General features: G+C 37.2%; 1 protein-coding gene across 2 annotated transcripts in view; it reads right to left on the bottom strand.

Annotated features, from left to right (window-relative positions):
- Nucleotides 1-20,370, bottom strand: part of CWF19L2 (CWF19 like cell cycle control factor 2) — a 156,959-nt gene that overhangs the window by 79,986 nt on the left and 56,603 nt on the right. For both annotated transcript variants that reach the window (XM_012095379.4, XM_060399260.1), the window contains exon 8: nucleotides 10,006-10,661. In XM_012095379.4, coding sequence (XP_011950769.2) covers nucleotides 10,006-10,661 — 656 coding nt within the window. The remainder of the gene's footprint in view (nucleotides 1-10,005; nucleotides 10,662-20,370) is intronic.

Raw genomic sequence — 20,370 nt, 5'->3', positions numbered from 1 at the left:
AAATTTAAAAGCCTCAATGCTTCCCTAAAAATCACTACTTAAAGATACTGTGTTACAATGCCATCATGGTCTATGGCAGTTATAATACCTGACCAAAGACCTAGTAGCAGTGAGAAAAATAATAAAAGTAATATTCATCATAACTTAATATTCCTGGGAAGTGAAGTGAAAGTCACTCAGTCGTGTCCAAATCTTTGGGACCCCATGGACTATACAGACCATAGAATTCTCCAGGCCAGAATACTGGAATGGGTAGCCTTTCCCTTCTCCAGGGGATCTTCCCAACCCAGGGATGAACCCAGGTCTTCCGCATTGCAGGCAGATTCTTTACCAATTGAGCTATCAGGGAAGCCCCTAATATTCCCATTGCCATCTCCGAATATTCCCATACTCATTCTAAAAAAAGAAACAAAAATTGACACTATAATCAGGTCATAATTCTACATATCTAGAGGAATTCTTTATTAAATGGGTAACTTACTGATAACACAAGAAACTATAATCAGAAAATTACATTTATCTACATTTGAAGAATAAAAAGTGACCACATGCTCTTTTGCAAAGACAACTCACAATTAGACAACATAAACCTAATTTACAGCTAAGATGATGTATCAAACCTATAGTGTGCAAGCCTCAAAGAAGGAGATAAATTTCCAGCCCAGGTCAGATTCCTGGCATATCCTGGCTCTCCTAAGAAACTTTGCCTTACCGCCACAAGAAAGATTTGAGACTACAATACAAGGAGGGTGAGCCTACGCAGAGCATGAAGGACTCCTTAATGAAAGAGAAACAGTTAAGAGTACAAGGCAGCTTAAGAGGGGAGAGCTGCACAGTGAAAGAATTCTAGAAAAGTGTAGAGAGTTCCCCTTGAGTAATAACCAGAAAGTACCTGTAGTTGTGAAAATAACATCTCAAAGAATTAGAGCAACAGGATTCAGCATTCCTGGTAATAGGAATAAGTCCCAATAGGCAGACTAGAAAAATTCATAATTATGAAAGCAGTGGGTAGAGTATTAAGGTCCTTTTTCATGAATGGGAAATAAACTCTAGACTAAATGCTGCTCTGGGCCCACCCAACAAATATTAAGGGCAAGAGTCCAAAGGACCAGTTTTAAATTAATTTAACCTTGTCCTAAAACAAAATTCAAGAATACTTTCAGGAATACAAATATATCTAAAACTGAAAAAGTAAAACTCCTTTTTTAATTTAAATTTATTTTTAATTGGAGGATAACTGCTTTACAATATTGTGTTGGCTTCTGCCATGTATCAACAGGAATCAAAAGGACCAGATTCCAATTCAGTTAACTGTCTCCCAAAACAAAACTCAAGAACATTTACATGAATGCAAAAATATCTACCATGGAACAAAACAGAAGTCTCAATATCTAGTATCTAATTCCCCACTCCAGTACTCTTGCCTGGAAAATCGCATGGATGGAGGAGCCTGGTAGGCTGCAGTCCATGGGGTCGCTAAGAGTCGGACACGACTGACAGACTTCACTTTCACTTTCATACACTGGATAAGGGAATGGCAACCTACTCCAGCGTTCTTGCCTGGAGAATGCCAGGGACGGGGGAGTCTATGGGGCTGCCTAGAGTTGGACACAACTGAAGCGACTTAGCAGCAGCAGCAGTATCTAATTAAAGAATGTCAGACATGCAAACTAGAAAAAAAGTAAAACCCTTAATTAGGAGAAAAAGCTATCAATCAAAGCACTGACACAGATTTAACAAACAGAAGACAAGGGCATTGAAAGTTAATATAAATTTATTCCACATGGTTGAAAAGTAAGAGACAACTAAGACATAAAATAGATTAGAATTTAAATTCTACAAGTGAAAATTACAATGGTCAAAATAAAAACTACACTGAATAGGATTAACAGAGATTAGACTTCAAAAGAAAAAAATTAAATTGAAACACTAGTTTCCAGTGCCTAACTTCTATATAAAATGAAGCACACAGAGAAAAAGAATTTCAGAACAGAAAAGAACAATGGAGATGTATCGAACAACCATAAATAGCCTACTATTCATATTACTGGAGTCCCTGAAATAAATGGGAGACAGAAGAAACAAAGGTCAAAGTTTACTAAAGTTAGTGAAAACTAAAAATCGAGCTTACAGAATTCCTAGTACAAAAACAAAACAAGAAAACCACATCAAGGCACACCATAATCAAATTGTTCAAAACTAATGACAAAGAGAACAATTTATAGCAGCCATAGGAGGGGGGAAAAAGACATTTATGCACAGAGAATAAAAGGAAGAGCAGATTTCTCATCAGAAACAACATAAGCAAGAAGAGAGTAGCAATATCTTTAAAGTACTTCAAATTGTCAACCTAGAATTCTATATCAAATATCTTTTTCACTTCAGGGTATTGGAAATAAAAACGAAAATAAGCAAATGAGATCTAATTAAACTTAAAAGCATTTGCACAACTAAGGAAACTACAAACAAGGTGAAAAGACAGCCCTCAGAATGGGAGAAAACAATAGCAAACAAAACAACTGACAAAGGATTAATCTCCAAAATATACAAACAGTTCATGAAGAACTGTTTCAATACAAGAAAAATGAACAATTTAATCAAAAGGTGGGCAAAAGACCTAAACAGACATTTCTCCAGAGAAGACATACAGATGGCTAATAAACACAAGAAAAGATGCTCAACATCACTCATTATTAGAGAAATGCAAATCAAAATCACAATGAGGCATCATCTCACATGGGTCAGAATGGTCATCATCAAAAATTCTACAAACAATAAATACTGGAGAGGCTGTGGCAAAAAGGGAACCCTGTTACACTGTTGATGCAAACTTATACAACCACCATGGAGAAGAGTATGGAGATTCCTTAAAATACTAGAAATAAAATTCCATACAACCCAGCAATCTCACTCTTGCGCATATACTCCAAGGAAATCAGAATTAAAACAGATTCATGTACCCTAATGTTCACTGTAGCACTATTTACAACAGTTAGGACATGGAAGCAACCTAGATGTCCATCGGCAGATGAACGGATAAGGAAGTAGTGGTCCATATACACAATGGAATACTACTCAGCTATAAAAAGGAATGCATTTGAGTTAACTCTAATGAGGTGGATGAACCTAGAGCCTGTTTAGAGTGAAGCAAGTCAGAAAGAGAAAGACAAATATCACATATTAATGCATGTATATGGAATCTAGAAAGATGGTACCAATGATACTATGTACAGGACAGCAAATGAGACACAGACATAAAGAACAGACTTTTGGACTCCGTGGGAGAAGGAGATGGTGGGATGATTTGAGAGAACAGCACTGAAACATATACATTACCATATGTAAAAGAGACAACCAGTGTGAGTTTGATGTATGAAGCAGGGCACCCAAAGCTGGTGCTCTGGGACAACCTGGAGGGATCGGGTGGGGAGGGAGGTGGGCAGGGGGTTCAGGAGGAGGGGACACATGTATACCTATGGCTGACTCATACTGATGTATGGCAAAACCCACAATATTGTAATTATGTGCCAATTAAAATAAATTTTTAAAATGTGAAAAAAAAAGGTGAAATGAAGACATAAAAAGCTGAAAGAATGTTAAAGAAAAGCCTTCAGACAGAAGAAAAATTATACTAGCCTGAAATATGGATCAACTCAAAGGAAGGAAGAGCAACAGAAATGATGACTACAAGAGTAAATATGTACTTGTTTCTTATTACTTAAGTCTCTTTAAGATAACTAAAGAAAAATAATAACAAGAGTTTATAACAAGTATAAGTAAACTGTATGAAAACACTAACAGAAAGGACAGGATGGGGAGAAATGTAAATAAACTACTATAAAGTTCTTACAGGAGTGGCATATCACTTGAAGGTAGATAAGCTAAAGATGTATGCTGCTGGGACTTCCCTGGTGGTCCAGTGGTTGAGAATACACCTTGCAATGCAGGGGATGTGGATTCAATCCCTGCTCAGGAAACTAAGATCCCACGTGCTATGGGCCAATGCACTGCAACTACTGAACCTGCATAGTCTGGAGCTTGTGTACAACAATGGAAGATTCCATTTGCTGGACACAGACTGGCTGGATGGATAGAAAAACCAGAACTGTATATATCCTGTCTTCAGGAGACCCACTTCAGACCCAGAGACACATACAGACTAAAACTGAAGGCATGGAAATCAAAAGAAGTAGCAAAACACATATCAAAGGGACTAGACTTTACAAGAAAAACTGGAGACTTCTCTGGTGCTTCAGTGGTTAGGAAATCAACAGCCAATGCAGGGGACACAGGTTTGATCCCTGGTCCAGGAAGATTCCACATGCCCTGAGGGCAAGCCAGGGACGGACAACTACTACACTCCCTCCCCCAAAAGCAGTTCCTACAGTGGTCTCCCATCACCCACATCCACAGCCACATTTTCCTCTTCTCGAACATTTGCACTCAGGATAATCCTACCTGCATGAGCACACTGTATCACATATACATATACACTAACTTTGAATTCCTGCTGAATTATCCCATCTGTCATCATTCTATATTTTTAGCTCCTTTCAAACCTGATACTGTCTTTTCCACTAATATATAAACATATCCAAGTATCTGCACCTTAAAAAATATGGGAGTGAGGGAGGCACTTTGTTAAACCCATGTCTCCCACATATACTTCTACCTCTATTACATCATAACCCACAGTCATAATTTAATCCATGAAATCTGGCTTATAAATCCTCTTTTACAATGATAATATTCTTGACTAAGTTGCCAAAGATTTCTATTATTGCCTACACAAAGGCACATCTTTGTCATTTTTATCAGACTCTTCTCTGTTTCTGAGAAACTTTCATTTTCTCTTCACTTCTCAGTATACAAAGAATCAATCAAGAGACAGCATCCAAGAAGGTATGCAGACTCCAACCAAAACTCACAAGTTTCAAGAAGATAACTGAAATCTCAGAGACCTTTAAAAGAGGCACCTTTCATGGTTATAAAATTTGTACTCCAAACATTCCTTTTTTTGTTGTTTTGATGGGGTAGTGGAGGGGGTATAATTTCTAACAGAATTGTTTATTAGTATTGAAATGTAGATCAGGATAAATATGACAATACACACGAATTCTGAGTATCTCTGGCATTTTCAATATTAACAGATAATTAAACACACAATAGAACAATAACAGGTATCAAATAAAGACATTACAATGAAAGCTGTTGGGCATCAATGACTGAAGAATACATGATCGTTAATAACACAGTAAAGACACTACTCTGCAACAAACAGCAGGGACAGACTCTTCCATTTACCATGGAAGACTCTAAGCATTTATAATGGCGAGCATATGCTCTGAAAAAAACATCACTATGGCATCTACAACTATCCTATAAAAAGAAAAAAGTACAAGCATTTCTCATTTTTCAGGATTACTGCTATATTTCAAAAGCCCTCTTCAAAATTATTTTCTGAAAAGCAAATTCTATTTCCCCACTTAAATGTACTCTTTTTACAACACACATCCATACACAGACACACCCACAACAAACTCTGGCTCAAACTTTTGAGGAAAATGTAATTTTAAAAGCTCCAATCCAATCACATTTCAGAAACCTTGAGTATACTGCAATTATTCTCTGCCTGCTGACAGTGTTCATAGATCCCATCCCTTTAATTCTTTTCTTACTACCTATTCTCAAATTTTCTCCCCTAAGGATCTCAGTACTCTTGCCTGGAAAATCCCATGGACGGAGGATCCTGGAAGGCTACAGTTCATGGGGTCGCAAAGAGTCGGACACGACTAAGCGACTTCACTTCATTTCAAGGACCTCATGACTAATACTCAACACTTCAGAACTTGGTATCCTCTTGTCCTAGGCTATCACAGAAAATTCTGCCAAGGTTTTTAACCTTTTTAACCTTATGTAATATTTTCTATTATATAAAATGAGTTAGAGCCTAATATTAACATAGATAAAATCTAAATTAAGGACATCACATTAGTTTTGCTCATACTATGCACTACTCTAGGTTTCAAACTTTTGAAAATATATTAGCTAATATATTTTCCAATAAAACGGAATTATATACAAGCACATTTTATTTCTAAGAATGAAAATCTTAAAATTACTAATCACATGGACCACTGTTAGAGGATGTTTTCCAGCTACTTCAGGGCCTAAAATTAACAAAGGAAAAGAATGATAAATTGATCACCATAAGAATGAATGAAGGGACTTCCCTGGTGGTCCAGGGGCTGACTCTGTACTCCCACTGCAGGAGGCTGGGGTTCAATCCCTGGTCAGGGAACTATATCCCAAATGCTACAACTAAGACCTGGCAAAGTCAAATAAATAAATTAAATAAATTTTAAAAAAAAGAATTGATGAAGAGAAAAGAGGAAATCTAAAAAGGAGAAAAAAATAAATATATCACATGACAACTATAAAAATGCTTATAAAACACCCTCAAAAAGCAGGCAAAATATATGACAAAATAAAATAAAATTAAAATAACATTTATAAACATAGGCCAAACTTCACTCATACGTACATGCAAATTGAAGAAAGTTTCTATTCCTTAAATGTACCTATGGCAAAGATTAAAAACCTCAATAATACTACAAGCAAGGAAGAGAAAAGTCATTCTCACATATGACTGGTAAGAGTGTAAATTGGTTAGTACAATGAAATATATAAATACAATTCCACTCCTTGGAATTTATTTTACAGCTATATTTAACTGTATGCAAAAATAAATGTATAAAATTATTCACTGCAGTATTATTTAGAGCAACACACTAGAAACTACCCAAGCCCAACAAAACAAAACCGATGAGAAATATTAGCCTATCTCTAAGGTTTACAACAGAATATTAAAGAGACTTTAAAATGAAAAAAAAAAAAAAGCACATACATATGGGCTGGTAAGGAAAGATCTTTAAGATACTCTGATTGGAAAGAAACAAGATTCAGATCAGTACAGGCATCTGCTGGTGTATCCCAGGGCCCTCTAAAGACCCAACATCTCCAGATGCTGAAGTCCCTTATGCAAAATGGCAGTCAGCCCTTTCCTATCCATGGGGTTTACATTCAATCAACCGTGAATTGAAAATACTTAGGAAAAACATTTCAGAAAGTTTAAAAAACCAAAACCTAATCTGCATAGAGTTGGCAACTATTTACACAGCATTTACACTGTATTTACAACTATTTACATTGTACTGGGTACTAAAAGAAATCTATAGATGATTTAATGTATATGGGAGAACATATGTAGGTTGTATGTAAAAATACTATGCCTCTTTATATAAAGTACTTGAGCATCCCTAGATTCGGGTATCTGTTAGCGTCCTGGAACCAACCTCCTGGTGATAACAAGAGATGACTGTAATTATATATTATCTCTTATATGAAGGTCACAGACCCCAAAAATGGACAAGTGTTACATATAGTTGCCAGATAAAACACAAGATGCCCAGTAAAATTTTAATTTCAGGTTAAAAAACTTTTTTAGTTTAAGCGTGTCCAAACATTTTTATTTGTTAACTCTGGCAACCCTAGTTATATAACATTGTGCAAGGCACAAGTTCAGTTGCCTCAGTTTCTGCATCTGGAAAATACCTGGGACAGTCTATGATTTCTTCTAGTTCTAAAATCAGTTCTATGATTTTTTTTTTTTTTTGGTAGTTCTAAAATTCACAGGTTTTAAAGCTCCCTAGAATTCTGGCATTTTACCAAAAATTCAACATACACCCAGGATAATGTTCAGACAAATTAACAACTTCTAATAATCCTTCACTGAATCCTTCCAGTCCCTGAAAACAGGCATTCTTCAAGGTCATATTCTTGTTTTCTTACTTTATACCATTCTACATGCTCAGGAATTCTTTTTTTTGTTTCACATATATGTGGATAATTTCCCTCTCTAGTCAACTATGAAATTAATAGAAAGCTTCAAAATATCTGTAACATCAAAATTAACACAGCTAACAAAGAATACTGTCTTCAGACCACAAGCTTTTAGTGAGTGCCCATATTACAGTGTTTCTATCAGAAGCTTACAATACAATACCAACATGAAGCAATTACAGAACCAAAAGGAGTACTAACAATATGAGACTGCTTACATGTTCTTCTTAGCAGCAGTCACAGAAGTAAATACCTACAGATTACCCAACTGTTAAGCCAATCCTAATGATATCAGGAAATACAGAGCTTCATCCCACTTCTACATGTTTCTAGCAACTGGGACTGGAGATAGTCTACCTTCCAGAGCACCTGGAATGAAACCTGGACAATTATATATGTGGACAGCCTCAGACATTCTCTAAACCCTGCCATGTTTATCCAGTCAGTATAACTGAATTTCTCCTTTCATTTCCTAGGAACAAAGCCCTGATCTAAACCAGAGCCCATCTGACTGGGCCTCCCATCACTCAGTCTGGATTTTGCCAGCTTCCCTTCCTCCTTTCTACTGAAAGCTACACACCAGGCTTTATAATCCACAGCTTCAGATGAAGTAACTAACAAAAGTGATTTACCAGACTCAGGACCCCAAACCACAAAGCTTATACCTACTACTGCCACCAATGAATTCTATTACTTCCTAAAATCTTTTCCTTTAGCGTCCCATTCATTTGCTGGTACTTTAAAACATATTTTAACAATCATTCAAGTACAGGTTAGTTATTATCCTTTGGATACACATTTTCTACTTATGGCTATTTCAAACAGTGTCAACCCTATGGCTAAATCAAGTTTCCTAGGAATGACCCACTGAACCTGGGTTTCCTGACTGAATAACTCAGCCCTATACACAAGTGCTACAGGGACAAGAATAACAAAAGCAGTTAGTGCTACTGATTTTTCTAATCATTATATGTACAATCACTATCTTAACTATATTTTGCTTTCAAAACTCTAACATTAGCTATAAATCCTGTCAACTATCAAAGTGGATTTCCTTCTCTGCAAAACCACCACCAAAATTCATGCTTCCCTCTGCAAGATCTTTCACGTATCTTTTTCACTTCATATTCGGGCTATGGCAGCATATTTTCCTTCAGTCTCCCAGACCTCCAGTAGGCATGTGATATTGACAGTTATGATTGTGTGTTTAAATATGTATGAATTTCATTTGAAAGTAATATGGCAGTACTAACAAAATCTGACCAACCTAGACAACATATTAAAAAGCAGAGACATTACTTTGCCAACAAAGGTCCGCCTAGTCAAAGCTATGCTTTTTCCAGTAGACATATATGGATGTGAGAGCTGGACTATAAAGAAAGCTGAGCTCTGAAAAATTGATGCTTTTGAACTGTGGTGTTAGAGAAGACTATTGAGAGTCCCTGGGCAGCAAGGAGATCAAACCAGTCAATCCTCAAGGAAATCAGTTCTGAATATTCACTGGAAGTACTGATGCTGAAGCTCTAATACTTTGGCCACCTGATGTGAAGAACTGACTCATTTGAAAAGACTCTGATGCTGGGAAAAGTTGAAGGGGGGAGGAGAAGGGGACGACAAAGGATGAGATGGTTGGATGGCATCACCAACTCAAAGGACATGAGTTTGAGTAAACTCCAGGAGTTGGTGATGGACAGGGAAGCCTGGCATGCTGCAGTCCATGGGGTTGCAAAGAGTTGAACATGACTGAGCGACTGAACTGAACTGAACAAAATCTACCAAAATATTTTATGTAGCGTATCCATTTATAAGAACTATTAAGGTCATTTAGCTATATAGATTGCAAAAAAGCAAGTTTTAAGAAAATATTCACTACTGAATTCATCTTTCAGCTTTTTGTTAAATAAACTGAAATGAAATACAATATATAAAATGAAACTACTGAACTGTTACAAGGTGCATATCTTATCTCTTACATCAAATTTAAGGAAAAAAATCATAACATACCTAATCAGTAACTAATGCTCTAAAAAGTACAGTTCAGTATCTTGAATCCTCTGGACCTTAGTATTCATTCATTGGTTTAGGAAACAAATGATAGAATACCTGGCAAGTGAAGATTTTGTATCCTGTAGATGTTCTTTTGTCACAGAGTCCTCTCTCAAGCCTTCCTCCTGTGATTTTTCTCTCACGTTTTCTGAAACGTATCCATGGTCAATACTGTGACTGGTTTCTAGTGGTTTTTGATTTGAATGTTTCCTGTCTCCCCTCCCAAATCGACTCCGGCATGATAAACTTTCTTCACTGCTCTCTGTGGGTTTTCGAAAGCCACGATGCACAGAATCTTGAGGGACTACTGCTGAAGATGAACTAGATGGTTCAAAATTACTGTCCTTGCTATGAAATGACACTTCTTCATCATCAGAGGGTCTTAAGAATTTAGCTCTTAAATTTACATGAGAAGAAAATTCTTGATTTTTCCTTGGACTGGGTTCTCTTCTATATGTTTCTGAAAACACAGATCTACCATCTTTTTCATCACCACTAAACTTATCTTTAGTGATACTGTTTGCAATATCCGTTGTATTATATCCACCTCTTGAACTTTTATTATATTTTACCAAGTCTGATTTTCCACTTTCTTGACTACTGTGTGCTTTATCTGAGTATGCTGGTTTCTTCCACCGTTCTCGTCTACCATCTTCTTTCGTAAATGCAGCTTTTTCAGCTTCTTTTAATTTCAACTGAAATTCTTCCATTGACTAGGAAGGAGGAAAAATTCAACAAGATATTTAAAATTAAAAATGGCTCAATGACTTATACTCCACATGCCACTGTGTCATGATACACTGTCATGTAGTACAATGAAAGAAAAAACTTAAAAAGGGGAATGAAAGACCTATATAATCATCCTAAATGACATAGGCTGAAATATGTACCCCTTCCAAAGTCATATGTCAAACCCCTAACCCATAGAACCTCAGAATGTGACATTTGTAGAAAGGACCTTTAAAGAGGTGATTGGAATTGATGATGGACAGCAAGGCCTGGCATGCTGCAATTCATGGGGACACGACTGAGTGACTGAACTGAACTAAAGTAAGTTAAAATGAGGTCACTGGGTTATGCCTTAATCCAGTATGATTGTTATCCTTGTAATGAGAAGAATGTGGACACACAAAGAGATAAGCACACACACAGAGAATATGCACACACAGAGAAAATACCATGTGAGGACAGAGCTAGAAGGCAGATACTTATGAAAGAAGAAGAAAGGCCTCAGAAGAAACCAAACCCTCTAACATCTTGATCTTGAACTTCAATTCTCCTGAACTTTAGGAAAATAAATTGCTGTTGTTTAAATCACCCACTCTGTGGAACTGTGTTGCGGCAGCCAGAGCAAGGAAACACACTGCTATAAAATGAATATTTTTAAAAATATGAATAATCAAAGAAAAATTACCAAATAATAAAAAAATTCTGGGAGCTCAAAAAAAGCCATTTAGACCAAATGCCCAGCATTAAAATAAAACAGAATTCAGAAATCAGTTAAGACATAATATTTTAAAAGATATTTCCTACTATCAGTGAGATTCAAGATGTTACTGCATGGCTAAAACAAAACAGACTCTTATGAAAAGAAGAGCAGTTCAAGAGCAAGAAAGACAAAGAAAACTATGTTCTAAGATAGACAGGTAGTGAACGGAACAACAGAAAGTGTTGAATCCAAATCTGCAAATTCAACACTAGCCTAGGAATTTGCTATACTTGGGAAAAGATGGTAAACAAATATAAGTTATAGCAAAAAGACACATGGACAATTAATTCTACAGAACATGCATATACTTTCAGAAGGAAAAACCAAAGATGGTAGAAGCATTAACAAAAAAATTTCCCCAGCTAATTTTCTAGATCCAAAGGTCTCATCCAACAGCCTTTGGGGAAGGAAGAAAGTGAAGCATACAGAAACTCATACATAAAAAAAATCCTAATTCCTGAGTCTTAAAATTCGTGCAGAAAATAAATTTTTCACAAAGATCAGATCAGAGGAAGGACTGAATGTGAACAAGTAAACAACATTCTGCCAACAAAGGAAAGGAAGTTAAGACTGTTAACAACTTTTCACTAAGTGCTAGAAGATAATGAAGTAAAGATGAAATTTTGAAAAATAATTCTAAACAAAAATTCAATTCAGTCAAATTATCTTTCCTTGACATGTACAGAAAAAAGGCATTTTCTGAAATGCAACATATCAGAAAGTACATTACTTACTAATTCTAAGGGAAAAATTACTCCCTTAGAATTTATCATTAAGCCAAACCGTAAATGAGTTAGGGCAGGTATCTTTGAAAAAAGGAATTCAGGCCATAAACTAAATGGCGAATGTAATGGTTAAGCCTAAATAATTGTTCTTATAGTTGTGAAGAATACAACTGTCAAGGATAACATGCATATTTTTTAAACTTGTAGTAAACTGTAATTAACATTTTTAAATCTTTCCATAAAATCTGAGAGTTGAGATGGAAAGTCATTATCTTAGATGAGGCAGAGATAATCCATTATATTTTATCAATTTTTTTTAAAAATCTAGGCTTAACATGTTTCTTAAATTTAATGACAACGTGAACAGAATGAAAATGATGGCAGTAAAGGCAGATATTTTCCCAATTTAAGCATTACCTCATAGGCAACTTTTTTCTTTCTTGGTTATACATAAATTAACAATATCTTTATAATTAGTGGCTTCTAAAATTCAATAAAATATGGTAATAACAAAAACAGTAGCTGACACAATTTATCCAATGCTTATTGTACTACACTTTTGAATCATTTAAATGGGGTCTACATAGAATGTCTAGATTCAGATTTATTCATGAATTTCATAATCTTGGTTCTTTAAACTCTGCCTCAGTTTCCTCATTTACTAAATAAAAATAATAGTATAACTGTGGCTATTAATTAAATTTAATTATACATGAAGTATAATGTATACTGTAATGTAAGTAGCTGGCAGATGAAAAGCATTTAAATTATTATTAGTGCTTACAACAATTCTATGAGAATAATACTAATAATCGTCTTTAAAATAAAAAATAAAATGAAGCTTAAGATCACACAGCAAGAGTAACAAACTTGATATTGAAATTCAAGACTATTTAACTACACAGCAAATGTTTTTAAACCATTATGTCAAAATGCCTAACTCTTTGATTCTTAACTGTTCCAGAGAATTAAGAAATTATATAAAACTTCAAAGTTTCAAAAATAAACTTATAATAGCCCTTAAAAGATAAAAAGAAAAATAAAGATAATATATATAAAGATATAAATGCAAAATAAAATATTAACAAATTTAATTCAGTAGTATATTAAAGTAAATGCCATGATCAAATAGGAGTTAAAGAATCCAAGAATGGCCCGAAGATAGAAAATATGTTCAAACAATTCAACTCATTAATAAAAGAAAAAAAAAATTTTATCTCAAAGGATATCAAAACAGTTATTTCATAAAAATTAGATACTCACTCCTAATTTAAAAGCAAATTAACAAAAAAGCACCTTTCAATAAACCATGAATGCAAAGATACTTTTTAAACATGACAATCTTCATCTTAAATGCACTTAAACACAGAAGAAAGGTGTCTATATCAAAATCCTGAAATTCTATTTCAAGAATACAAGAAAGTTTAAATATCGTAATACTGAGCAGAGAAAAGTAATCAACATTTCCATGTAACTATTTTCCGCAAAGAGACACGACTGAGTGACTGAAGTGAACTGAACTGATTTTCCCAGATAAGCCAGTTTAAAAGAGCTATAGATGTAATGACAAGAGTTTTTTAAAAAAATGGGCAGACTAATACCAGTCAAGTCAGAAAACATAAAGAAAGAAAGATTCAACATATACTTATGTTGAACATAAAAAATATACTGAGGATAAGGATATATATGTAACAACAAATGGAGAAATACACTGAAAAGAATAAATGAAAATTTGAACTGATGAATAACCAGTATTTTAGGATGAAATAATTCAGTATTGTTATTCAGTCGCTCAGTCATGTCTGATTCTTTGTGACCCCAGAACTGCAGCATGCCAGGCATCCCTGTACTTCACCATCCCCTGGACCTTGCTCAAACTCATGTCCACTGAGTCGGTAATGCCATCCAACTATCTCGTCCTCTATCGTGCCCTTCTCCTGCTGCCTTCAATATTTCCCACCACCAAGGTTTTTTCTAATGAGCCTGTCCTCCGCATCAGGTAGCCAAAGTATTACAGCTTCAGCTTCAGCATCAGTCCTTCCAATGAATATTCTGGGTTGATTTCCTTTAGGATTGACTAGCTTCATCTCCTCACAGTCCAAGGGACTATCAAGGGTCTTCTCCAACACCACAGTTCAAAAGCATCAATTCTTCCATGATCAGCCTTCTTCATGGTCCAATTCTCACATTCATACGTGACTACTGAAAAAACCATGGTTTTGACTATCCATCCAGACCTTTGTAGGCAAAGCAATATCTCCACTTTTTAAGACACTGTCTAGGTTGGTCATAACTTTTCTTCCAAGGAGCAAGCATCTTTTAATTTCATGGCTGGAGTCACCATCTGCAGTGACTTCGGAGACCAAGAAATAAAGTCTGTCCTCACTGTTTCCACTGTTTCCCCATCTATTTGCCATGAAGTGATGGGACCCAATGCCATGATCTTAGTTTTTGGAACATTTGAGTTTTAAGCCAGTATTTGCACTCTCCTCTCTCATCTTCAAGAGTCTCTTTAATTCCTCTTTACTTTCAGCCATCAGGGTGATGTGATACGTGATATGATATCTGAATATCTTGAGGTTATTGATATTTCTCTTAATTCCAGCTTATGCTTTATCCAACCCAGAATTTCTCATGATGTACTCTGCATATTAAGTTAAATAAGCAAGGTGACAATACACAGACATAAAGTACTCCTTTCCCAATTTTGAATCAGTCTACTGTTCCATGTCCAGTTCTAACTGTTGGTTCTTGACCTGCATACAGGTATCCCAGGAGACAGTTAAGGTGGTCTGGCAGTCCCACATCTTGAACAACTTTCCACAGTTTCCTGTGAAAAGGCTTTAGCGTAGTCAATGAAGTAGATGTTTTACTAGGATTCTCTTGCTTTCCTAGGATCCAATGAACGTCAGAAATTTGATCTTTGGTTCCTCTGCCTTTTCTAAATCCAGGTTGAATATATGGGAGTTCTTGGCTCATATACTCTTGAAGCCTCGCTTGGAGAATTTTGAGCATTACTTTGTTAGCATGTGAAATAAGTCCAATTGTGTAGTAGTTTTAACACTCTTTGGCATTGCCCTTCTTTGGTACTAGAATGAAAACTGACTGTTTCCAGTCCTGTGGCTACTATTGAGCATTTCCATATTTGCTGGCATATTGAGTGCAGCACTTTCAGAACATCATCTTTTAGGATCTGAAATAGCTCAGCTGGAATTCTATCACCTCCACCATCTTTGTTTGTAGCAATCTTTCCAAAGGCCCACTTGACTTCGCATTCCAAGATGTCTGAGTTTAGGAGAGTGATCACACCATTGTGGTTATCTGTATCATTAAGATCTTTTTTGTATACTTCTGTGTATTCCTGTCACCTCTTTCTATCTTCTGCTTCTGTTAGGTCTGCACCATTTCTATCCTTTATTGTGCCCACCTCTTTATGAAATGTTCCCTTCAATTCACTTCAGTTCAGTCGCTCAGTAGTGTCTGACTCTTTGCAACCCCATGAACCACTGCACGCCAGGCCTCCCTGTCCATCACCAACTCCTGGAGTCCACCCAAACCCATGTCCATTGTGTCAGTGATGCCATCCAACCATCTCATCCTCTGTCATCCCCTTCTCCTCCTGCTCTCAATCATTCCCAGCATCAGGGTCTTTTCAAATGAGTCAGCTCCCTGCAGCAGGTGGCCAAAGTATTGGAGTTTCAGCTTCAACATCAGTCCATCCAATGAACACTCAGGACTGATCTCCTTTAGAATGGACTGGTTGGATCTCCTTGCAGTCCAAGGGACTCTCAAGAGTCTTCTCCAACACCACAGTTCAAAAGCATCAATTCTTCGGTGCTCAGCTTTCTTTATAGTCCAACTCTCACATCCATACACGACTACTGGAAAAACGTGGTATCTCTAATTTTCTTGAAGAGATCTCTAGTCTTTCCCATTCTATTGTTTTCCTCTGTTTCTTTGCATTGTTCAGTTAGAAAGATTTTCTTATCTCTCCTCGCTATTCTTTGGGACTCTGATTCAGATGGGGTATATCTTTCCTTTTATCCTTTGCCTGTCATTTCTCTTCTTTTCTCAGCTATTTGTAAGGCCCCCTCAGACAACCATTTTGCCTTTTTGCATTTTCTTTTTCTTGGGGATGGTTTTGATCACTGTCACCCGTCAGTTCAGTTCAGTTCAGTTGCTCAGTCGTGTCCAACTCTTTGCAACCCCATGAATCACAGCACGGCAGGCCTCCCTGTCCACCACCAACTCCAGGAGTTCACTCAGACTCACGTCCATTGAGTTGGTGATGCCATCCAGCCATCTCATCCTCTGTCGTCCCCTTCTCCTACTGCTTCCAATCCCTCCCAGCACCAGACTCTTTTTCAATGAGTCATGGAATGAGGCATGAGGTGGCCAAAGTACAGGAGTTTCAGCTTTAGCATCATTCCTTCCAGAGAAATCCCAGGGCTGATCTCCTTCAGAATGACCTGCCTCTTGAGAAACCTATATGCAGGTCAGGAAGCAACAGTTAGAACTGGACATGGAACAACAGACTGGTTCCAAATAGGAAAAGGAGTACATCAAAGCTGTATATTGTCACCCTGCTTATTTAACTTATATGCAGAGTACACCATGAGAAACACTGGGCTGGAAGAAGCACAAGCTGGAATCAAGATTGCCGGTAGAAATATCAATAACCTCAGATATGCAGATGACACCATCCTTATGGCAGAAAGTGAAGAGAAACTAAAAGCCTCTTGATGAAAGTGAAAGAGGAGAGTGAAAAAGTTGGTTTAAAGCTCAACATTCAGAAAACGAAGATTATGGCATCTGGTCCCATCACTTCATGGGAAATAGATGGGGAATCTGCCACCTGTACTATGTTACAAATCTCTGTCCATAGTTCTTCAGGCACTCTATCAGATCTATTCCATTGAGTCTATTTGTTACTCCCACTGTATACTCATAAGGGATTTGATTTAGGTCATATACCCATGGCCTAGTGGATTTCCCTACTTTCCTCACTTGAAGTCTGAATTTTGCTACAAGGAGTTCATGATCTGAACCAGTCAGTTTTTGCTGACTCTATCTTCTGCTCCAAGAATATAATCACTCTGATTTTGGTACTGACCATCTGATGATGTCCACCAGATGTCTGCCATCTCTTGCGTTGTTGGAAGAGGGTGTTTGCTATGACCAGTGTGTTCTCTTGGCAAAACTCTGTTAGCCTTTGCCTTGCTTCATTTTGTACTCTAAGGCCAAACCTGCCTGTTATGCCAGGTATCTCTTGACTTCCTTGCATTCCAGTCACCTATGATGAAAAGGACATCTTTTTTGGGTGTTAGTTCTAGAAGGTCTTGTAGGTCTTCATAGAACCGCTCAACTTCAGCTTCTTTGGCATTAGTGATTGGGGGCATAGACTAGGATTACTATGACACTGAATGGTTTGCCTTGGAAACGAACAGAGATCATTCTGTTGTTTTTGAGACTACAACCAAGTACTGCATTTTGGACTCTTTTGTGGACTATGAGGGCTACTCCCTTTCTTCTAAGAGATTTGCCCTCAGTAGCATATATAAAGGTCATCTGAATTAAATTCACCCATTCCAGACCATTTTAGTTCACTGATTCCTAAAATGTCGATGTTCACTCCTTCCATCTCCTGTTTGACCACTTCCAATTTACCTTGACTCATGGATCTAATATTCCAATGCAATATTGTTCTTTAAAGCACCAGATTTTACTTTCACCACAAGACACACTGACAGCTGGGCGTTGTTTCTGCTTTGGTTCAGTCTCTTTATTCCTTCTGGAGCTATTTCTCCACTCTTTCCCAGTAGCATATTGGGCATCTACTGACTTGGGGAGTTCATCTTTCAGTGTCACATCTTTTTGCCTTTTCATACTGTCCAAAATCACTGCAGATGGTGACTGCAGCCATGAAATTAAAAGACGCTTTCTCCTTGGAAGGAAAGTTATGACCAAAGAGACAAAACTTTGTATGCTTTGTATGAAAGCAGAGACAAAACTTTGTTAACAAAGGTCCATCTAGTCAAGGGTATGGTTTTTCCAGCAGTCATGTATGGATGTGAGAGATGGGACTATAAAAAAAGCTGAGTGCTGAAGAATTGATGCTTTTGAACTGTGGTGTTGGAGAAGACTCTTGAGAGTCCCTTGGACTACAAGGAGATCCAACCAGTCCATCTTAAAGGAGATCAGTCCTGAGTGTTCATTGGACGGACTGATGTTGAAGCTGAAACTCCAATATTCTGGCCACCTGCTGCAGAGAGCTGACTCATCTGAAAAGACCCTGATGCTGGGAAACATTGAGGGCAAGAGGAGAAGGGGATGACAGAGGATGAGATGGTTGGATGGCATCACTGACTCAACAGACATGAGTTTGAGTGAACTCCGGGAGTTGGTGATGGACAGGGAGGCCTGGAGTGCTGTGGTTCATGGGGTCGCAAAGAGTCAGACACGACCGAGCAACTTCACTTTCACTTTTCACTTTCTTGCATTGGAGAGGGAAATGGCAACCCACTCCAGTGTTCTTGCCTGGAGAATCCCAGGGACAGGGGAGCCTGGTGGGCTGCCGTCTATGGGGTCACACAGAGTTGGACACGACTGAAGTAACTTAGCAGCAGCAGCAGCATAGCAAATATAAGTAAAAAGGAAACATGAAACTAACAGGAAGATTTATTAAAAGATCTTAAGTCAATATCCCCAAATGAGTAAATACTATAAATAATCAAATCAAATGGCAAAAAGTATATGAAAAAAAAGAATCCACCTGATTAGTAAACAAATGATAAAAATAAAAGCAAAGAAAAAATCTGCTTACCAATCACAGTAGCATAGACTCTAGAAAACATACTACTATTGACAATCATATAAAAAAAGTAATTTTATTGAGTGTAATTCCTTCAATCCTTCTACAGAGAAATTTTGCAATATATATGTCACTGAAGTATCCATATCCTTTCATTGGCAATTTCACTTTTAGTGATTCTTTTAAGAAAATAACCAGATAAGTACACAACATTCATTGGAAAAGATGGTTATCCCAGTGCTGTTTAACAGGGAAAAAAAAAAAAACATATAACTATCTCTCCACTAATATAAATAAATAATGGGTTGTTGTTCAGTCACTAAGTCATGTCCAACTCTTTGCAACCCATGGACTGCAGAACACCAGACTTCCCTGTCCTTCACCATCTCCCAGAGTTTGCTCAAACTCATGTCCATTGAATAGGTGATGCCATCTAACCATCTCATCTTCTGTCGTCCCTTTCTCCTCCTGCCTTTCCCCGCATCAGGGTCTTTCTCAAAGAGTCAGAACTTTGCATCAGGTAGTTAGGTACTGAAGCTTCAGCTTCAGCACCAGTCCTTCCAAAGAATATTCAAGGATGACTTCCCTTAGGATGGACTGTTCTGACTCTCTGCAGTCCAAAAGACTCTTAAGAGTATTCTCTAGCACCATGGTTCGAAAGTACCAATTCTTCAGCACTCAGCCTTTCTTATGGTCCAATTCTCACATCCATACTTGACTACTGGAAAGATAGTAGTTCTGATTATATGGATCTTTGTCAGCAAAGTGATGTCTCTGCTTTTTAATACACTGTCCAGGTTTGTCGTAACTTTTCTTCCAAAGAATAAGCATCTTTTAATTCATGGCTGCAGTCACCTTCCACAGAGATTTAGGAGCCCAAGAAAATAAAGTCTGTCACTGGTTTCATCTTCTTCCCATCTATTTGCCATGAACTGATACCATGATCTTAGTTTTTCGAATGCTGAGTTTAAGCCAGATTTTTCACTCTGCTCTTTCATCTTCATCAAGTTTCTCTTGCCTCCTTGCTTTCTGCCATCAGGGTGGTATCATCTGCATGTCTGAGGTTGCTGATACTTCTCCCAGCAATCTTGATTCCAGCTTGTGACTCATCTAGTCAGGTATTTCACATGATGTACTCTGCATTTAAGTTAAATAACCAGGGTAACAATATATAGACTTGATGTACTCCTTTCCCAATTTGGAACCAGTCTGTTTTTCCAAGTCTGGTTCTAACTGTCACTTCTTGACCTGCATACTGGTTTCTCAGGAGGCAGGTAAGGTGGTCTGGTACATCCATTTCTTTAAGAATTTTCCATAGTTTGTTTTGATCCACACAGTCAAAGGCTTTAGAGTAGTCAGTGAAGCAGAAGTAGATGTTTTTCTGAAACTCTCTTGCT

The sequence above is a fragment of the Ovis aries genome, chromosome 15 (genome assembly GCF_016772045.2).
Source record: "Ovis aries strain OAR_USU_Benz2616 breed Rambouillet chromosome 15, ARS-UI_Ramb_v3.0, whole genome shotgun sequence".
Taxonomy (NCBI): Eukaryota; Metazoa; Chordata; class Mammalia; order Artiodactyla; family Bovidae; genus Ovis; species Ovis aries.
This window is presented reverse-complemented; position numbering and strand designations above follow the sequence as displayed.